The 7,188-nt window shown below is 43.4% G+C and overlaps 1 protein-coding gene across 1 annotated transcript in view; it reads right to left on the bottom strand.

Moving 5' to 3' along the window:
• Positions 1-47: 47 nt before the first annotated feature.
• Positions 48-7,188, bottom strand: part of LOC104274401 (retinal guanylyl cyclase 2-like) — a gene marked incomplete at its 3' end in the record, with an annotated part of 16,076 nt that continues 8,935 nt past the window's right edge. The window contains exons 6-11 of the mRNA XM_009870017.1: positions 6,451-6,627; positions 5,428-5,584; positions 3,928-4,077; positions 1,658-1,806; positions 517-680; positions 48-240 (exon numbers count right to left, since the gene is read on the bottom strand). Of these exons, the coding sequence (XP_009868319.1) occupies positions 48-240; positions 517-680; positions 1,658-1,806; positions 3,928-4,077; positions 5,428-5,584; positions 6,451-6,627 (990 nt within the window). The remainder of the gene's footprint in view (positions 241-516; positions 681-1,657; positions 1,807-3,927; positions 4,078-5,427; positions 5,585-6,450; positions 6,628-7,188) is intronic.

Genomic DNA, 7,188 nt, shown 5'->3' with positions numbered 1-7,188 from the left:
CTGAACTGTTCTATGATTCTATGATTCTATGCCCAGGTAGTCCTCACCTTGTAAACATCATGGTTTCCAAGAACAGCATCAAACAGTGTGTAAAGGTCGTTCAGAAGGTCAACCACCTCAATGGGTTCACTGAGGGCTGAAATGGTTGTGAAGCCCACGATGTCACTGAAGTAGATGGTCACCTGGTCAAAATACTCGGGCTCCACGGTGCCTCCAGTCTTGAGGGCTTCTGCCACTGATCTGAAACAACACCACACGCAGGGCACAAACCCTTTTGCATGTGCCGAAGAGTACACAGGACTCCTGTCATACTGTGTTCAGGAGACCTTCCACTAAATCAAAGGTTTTATGTGGTTGTAACAAGCATTGATTAAAGTTTCTTACTTTGATCAGAAGGTGCTGATCAAAATTGGAGGTCAACTCTGCAGTCTTGCTCACTTCCGGGCAACTTTTCTGCTCAGTCTAGCTATGGGTTGTGTGGTTGGTTTTTTTAGTATCTAAAGTACCAATACTTACGGGGGAAGCATTTGTGACAGTAGTTTTTCTGTCTTCTGTTTTTCAATCTCTAGCTCTTCAGTCCTCTCCCTGATTAAATCTTCCAGGTTGCTCGAATACTGCTCAAGCATCCTGAGCATTGAGTCAATGATATTGGTCTTTTTCCCTTTGTTGATGGTTTTGAACTGGAAAATGAAACTGAAGAGTTATTTCTCCATCTCATTACACTCTAAGTTTGGACAGGAACAAAAACTAAACGTTTATTTTAAAAGGACAATGCTAAAGACTGATTTCATTGGTGGCAAGAGTTAAATGGGCAAATTAGAGGGTGAATTTGTATCAATAACTATGGAAGCTGCCCAGAAGCGTGTTGCTCCTCTATGGACTGCCAGCGAGGCTTATGCGAAATACAACCTTCCATGAGGTGACAACACATATATGAGTTGTTGTGGAGTACTATCATGCTGCAAATTTGCGCCCTTATTTATCCCATGACTAACCTTTAAGGTAACTCATAGCCCTTTGTGGTCAGAGGGGCAAATTTCATAACATCAGCAACACTTACAACCTCCTTATGTACAAGTGGTGTTAAATCCACTTTTGCACAATATGTGCGCTGCCACCTTCCGTCCCCAGATCCTCACTGCGTTGTGCTTTCTCCTGGTCATGTAAAGTTGGAGCCTCTGGACCATGACCTGTGGCTTCAGAAGCCGCCTTAGACTCAACAGTGGAGTCACATTGATGCAATTATTCACAGCTTAGTAAAACCAAAAGGCAAAAATTATGGATGTTGGCCTTTGGTGAATTTTGCTTTTAAATTAATAAACTTTTAAATACTTCAGGACATTCAAAAGCACATTGATCTGAAGGTGATATCACAGTTTACACATCTTTGATCTCCACGAGACCATCTGCGCAGGTGCGCTGTCAATGTGGGCACCTGGACCATGTCCAGCCTGCTTCAAACCCTATGTGATGGTGCCATGGCAGCCCAAGTTCAGGACAAGGTGTAAGCCAGATGCCACGAACCATAAAATAACCCAATAGCAAAGGCAAGATCAGAGCTCTGGGACTTCTTTAATCATTATTTAAGAACTCACCTAAAGGAAAAAATACCCTACACTTCCTGTAAAGTACCAACAAAGGTCCTCTATTCACTGACCTTATGAAATACCTCCTCAAAGGTCGGACGTCGCTCAGGGGCTTCTCCCCAACATTGCTTCATCACCTGGATGCACTCCAGGGGTGCCAACTCAGGGGCTATGTTTGGGCGGCACAGGGGAGGGGGCTTCTTCACTTTCTTTATAATTTCTGTGACAAAGATAAGGACGGCAATCACGCTGTGAGATGGAGGGTCTTGATGGGGCAATGGACATGGACCTTTTCTCCTGTCCCTTGCTGGCTCCTTCAGCCATCATGTTATACCTCACCACCCATCCTCTGCATCAAATGAAGCTGGGGGTTTCTGCTTTCCTCTACCAGGAGTATCTTGGAGGATATAAAAAGACAAGAGATTCATCTGCCTTCTTGTCCATGGAGAACCAGGTTATGAGGAATAAAGTGGCTGGAGAGAGGAAGGTTTTGTGACAAAGATGTCTTTGTGAGCCTGCAGGCTTGTATTTAATGAAATTACCTCAGACTCTCTCCATTAAGATCTGTGGTTCTCTAAGAGAGCAGAGGGTTATGGCCAAGCCCAAAAAGGAAGGATACCAGCCTCTGATGATTCATCGTTAACTGGGAACCAGTACGTAGGAGGTGGATGGGAATGGAGACAATGGAAAGGTTTTTAAGGGGGAAAGTTTGGCTTCAAAACAACGTTTAGGAAGTGACTCCCTATCCAGAGGTGAAATAAGACTAATAAGGAACTGGACTTGGGCTTTCAGAACCTGAGAAGTCAGTCCTTGAAGGAGCAGAGCTGCAGGTTTCATTGACAGCTGAAGCACGGCCAGGAGAGCGTGATGTCTGAACCCAACCCTGACTTCAGTTTAGCTGTTCCTAAGTAAGAATATCCTGGAGGAAATGTGAGTTTTGTAAGGTAGAACTATATATTTCTGGTTTTTAAAAAAAAATTAAATAAATAAACCCCCCAAACCCATGAAAAACAACCAACCCAAAGTGATTGTATTTGAAGGTTTCATTTTGTGTAGAGCAGAACAGTCAAATAGAGTGAAAACCACCCTCTTCCTGGCAGGAACCCTACACTTCCACAGCTGTTTTGGTGAGTACCCAAAGCTTTTCTGTGTTGACAATGTTAAAGCTGTTTGGCTCATCCCACCCGTCTCCACCAAAGGAACTAAACAAAGCACCTGGCACAAATATTTCGAGGGGCAGCCAAGGGGAAATGCCTTCCTCAGATGGTTTTAAAGCTCATACTGTGAGTGAAAGCTCCTTGGGGATTAGGACACGACAAGGAGCAATTCATCATTTTGTCAGTTCAGGAAACAGGAGTGTGTTACATGGAGGTTTCCCACAGGGACTAGGTGGGGGGACACCCGCTTATTACATCATAAAATCCATCATACGTCCAGCTCTGGATGACAGAGCAAGTTACATCATAATCATCATTATTATTTAATTGTTGCAGCAGCTTGGGGTGCAGAGAGGTCAGGGACTCACTTGTCCAGGTGCAGAACAGGCAGATACCGAATGACTATACTCCACTTGGTGACGGCCCAGAATGGGATTTCACTGAAATTTGTTCTTTTTTGATGGTTCTTGCCCCCTCCCTGTTCAAGGGCTTGTCACCTGATCCTGACTGCGGTGTGTTTGCTCTACCTGTACCTGGACAACACAACTTGAACTAACAAAAGCTGCACCATGAGCAGTTCCTAAGGAGTTTGCCCACTTTCTATTTCTGGTACAAGCCACATTTCATAGGTCAGCAGGGTCGTGATGTACCACTTTGATCTCTGTTGAAGAGAGAACCTCTTTAAATGGGGACATAGTTAAAGGAAAATAGATGGGCAGATGAACAAACCAGGATGGTAGCAAGGGGTCCAGTTCAAAAAACCTCAACTCCTATGATACAGGGAAAAAAAGGCAAGGGTAAAAAAAAAAACCACGCAGTTCCTAAGCTATGGGAAATTCTGCCATCAGATTTCACCCTACATCGTGATGCAAAGTCAAAGTTTTAACAGGGAACTGGAGGTACTGGAGAGGTCTGACTGCTGGCCAGCTCTGAAGCTTCTTGGGGGGTACATGGAACCCCAACCCCATTGACAGCAGAGATGAGTCACATATCATGGCTGACATCAGAACCTCACATCTTGTTCCTAATTGTGGATGTTTTCTTGAAAACGACCTTTTATCACTGAGAATGGTCGTGAGATTGGGACATTATTTCCGTACTGATATTTTACCCCTGGGGCTTGGCTAGAGGTTTTTTGAGCGCTGTGTGTAAAGCCTTAAAAATGTACTGAAATATTTGCCTACCCTCAGCTGAGAGTTCCGACATGCAGTACGGTGGGCCCCGAACAACCACTTCTTGCAGGATGATGGCAAAGCTGTAAATGTCCCCTTTAAATGTGCCTTTTCTGCACATGTCTGCGTCCCTCAGCAACTCAGGGGCTGTCCAGAGCAATTCTAAATAAAAAAAAATAAAATAAATCAAGAGCATCATATTTCTTATGCTTGAGCTCAGATTATTGCAAATAAAGTGCTTAAAGGAACATTTGAGGAAAGATTGCAATGTACTTTACTACTGGATCAAGTCTTTTATTTCTTGTTATGTGTTAGAAATATTAAACTTCCATCCTGAGCAAAAAAAAATTTCCAAATTTCACTCTACCTTTAAAAAAAAAATAAATTACTATGCTAGCAATTAACATGTTAAAACATCAGCCTTGAACATCTACATAAGAACTCTCCTCACCATTGCCAAAAGCGTTAACACCTTTTTTTTGTTTGAAAATATCACTCAGACAAGACGGTTGGCGCTGAAGCCTGGGTTTCTTGTTACTGTTGTAACAAAGCCACCGTTAATAAGGTACATTCTCTAACTCCTCTTACATGAAAGCCGTTTCTGCAAAAGCAGTTTGTGGCAGTTTGAAGTATGATCAGTCTTTATAATCCAATAGCTCAAGTGATGAAAGACGCAGTTGCAAAACATACCCAGCCTCATCAAGAAATTAATCTTCTTCAAACCAGGATATTGTTACCCTGGTAACGGAGCATTCCGAATAATGGGAATAAGGAACATTTAATCTACTGCAAAACATATAACTTCTGTAAGGGAGGAGAAGGACGTTTTCTGGCAATGGCCCTATCTGAAACACTGGAAATGTGTAGGAACCAAATCCTGTGATGGAGGGATCAAAACACTTCTTACCATGTGAAAACAGGTTTCAGGAATAAACTTGCGGACTAGAGGAACCCCAAAGCAATGACAAGGTGAAAGAAAACCTGTCAAAATCCCCAAACCTGGTCCCATGAGTTGCTCTCCCTAAGTGGTGGGAATGTCATGTGGGAGCCTTTGGTGACTAGCACGTAGAGGGTTTCTTTCAAAGAGACTTTATGTTTCAGATGGCTTAGTTTTACAAGACAAGGCATTTTGGAGTTGGGTTAACCTAAAACTTCAAATATGGCTCTTGGGCTAAAGATGAGAGGTCAGTTCCACCAGTCACTGAAATTCAGGATTGATCAGATTTCAGGGGCACTAAATCCTTCTCCAGCCACAATAAGCTTAAGTTCTGTCACAATAAAATCTCATTTTCCTTACCATGACACTCTGCTATTCACTTCACTTTCAAGAAGTCTGAAAAAACTACTTTTATACTTTCTGTTAACAATGCATTGTTTGTAGGGTACCGAGATATTGTGAGATTGAGCACCCAGATCCTTATGTGGCCACTGGTCTGCAATTGCACCAGGACAAGCATCTGTTAAATCAATGGTTAAATATTAAAAAAAAAAAAAAGTCCTTATGGCCCCTACCTTCTGGGGGTGGCTGGATATACCGGCATTTCTGTGCTTCTAAGAGCTCGTTATAACCATAGTCAGTGATCTTCAGCACAAACCGACCGTCCACCACGCAGTTACGAGACTTGAGACGTCCATGAGCAAAATCTCGGTGATGCAAATACCTAATTCCCTGCGCAATACAGAAAAGTTTGAGAGTTATAATACCCATCAGAGCATTAAGCCAAATTACCACCTTAGGTGCCATCAGGTACAATGTTGACTCGGTCAAATGCAGTCCTGATCAACCCAGGAAAGTATGGGAGAAGTTCAGAAATGGATTGGGAGCAAGAATTAGCTTGGCTGCACCCTGAAGTAATACTGGAAAGGTTTAGCAGCTTTAGGAACAGTCAGATGTCTCCCTCTCTAGCCCTGGGACTCACTGCACTCAGAAGCTGCATGTTTAGAGAAGGTTGTGAAGGTGAACACAAGTGGTACCGAATGGTTACGTCAAGGGAAGGAAGCTGTTGAGAGTTGGATGCTCTCACCCAGAGGATCAGAAGGTGGATCATGTGCTGTAAGAATGGTTCTGGCAGTCTGTGGTCTCTAGGTCACCTGTCCTAGATTGGTAGTTCATGATCAGAGGATGAAAATACATGGGACATGATTGGAAGAGTGTAAACACTTTCCCAAAGTGACCGTACATGTAGCCATTCTGTTCTAGGGCTTTGGTCCTAAGCTGGATGCCTTTCTGATTTATGATAAGAAAAGACCTTTGGAAAATACAAATTTTTCACCAAATCCATTGTTCTAGGTGATAAGGTCTAGCCTGATGTGTATTTTTAACCTCTGGATGTAGTCCTGTTACCCTAAGTAGTGCTCCTCTCAGTAAAAAAAACCCAAGAAGTTGTCTCCATTAATGACTGGGTATACTGGTATAATTACATTCTCATTTGTTTTCCCAGCATTACTATAAAAATCCCAAAGTCCCTGATGACATGGCTATGTGGATATAAAAGTCACAAGCAGGTCACTCCTCAGCAGGAGCAATGGATTTACTTTAATTAGATCCATCACGAGAGAGGACTTGAACATCCAATCCAGTTTCATATCTTCATTTCTCAGCAAGTCCTCCAGGCTTCCTCGGGAGCAGTACTCTGTCACTATGGCAAAGATGCCACAGTCAGAGAAAAAGCCCAGGAACAGATTCACATTTTCGTGACGCAGATCTTTCATCTGAAATGAGACAGTGAATCACAGAGAGACCAAGTCAGCCAGACATCTGCTTGGCAGCTTCTTTATATCACTAGATGACCTTATATTCTTCCACTCTTGGTCTTTCACACATGGATGGGGAAGCAAACCCTCTTTGATGCTTACTGGCCCAGGTGGCCAAGAAGGCCAACGGCATCCTGGCTCATATATTTTGTGACCAGGAGAAGAAGGGAGATGATTGTCCCTCTGTACTTGAGTGTTGTGTTCAGTTTTGGGCACCTCAGTACAGGAGAGATCTCGAGGTGTTGGAGCGAGTGCAGAGGAGGGCAACAAAGCTGGGGAAGGGCTGGAGAACAGACCTTGTGAGGAGCGATTGAGGGAGCTGGGTCTGTTCAGTTTGACCAAGAGGAGGCTGAGGGGGGATCTCCTCATGCTCTGCAATTACTTGAAAGGACATTGTAGAGAGGTTGGTGCTGGTCTCTTCTCACAAGTAATTAGGGACAGAACCAGGGGGAATGGTTGCAAGTTGCAACAGGGCAAGTTTAGGCTGGACATTAGGAAGAAATTCTTCATGGAAAGAGC

This window comes from Apaloderma vittatum, unplaced genomic scaffold (genome assembly GCF_000703405.1).
Source record: "Apaloderma vittatum isolate BGI_N311 unplaced genomic scaffold, ASM70340v1 scaffold14615, whole genome shotgun sequence".
Taxonomy (NCBI): Eukaryota; Metazoa; Chordata; class Aves; order Trogoniformes; family Trogonidae; genus Apaloderma; species Apaloderma vittatum.
The sequence above is the reverse complement of the archived record's forward strand: the minus strand, read 5'-3'. Positions and strand labels throughout refer to the sequence as shown.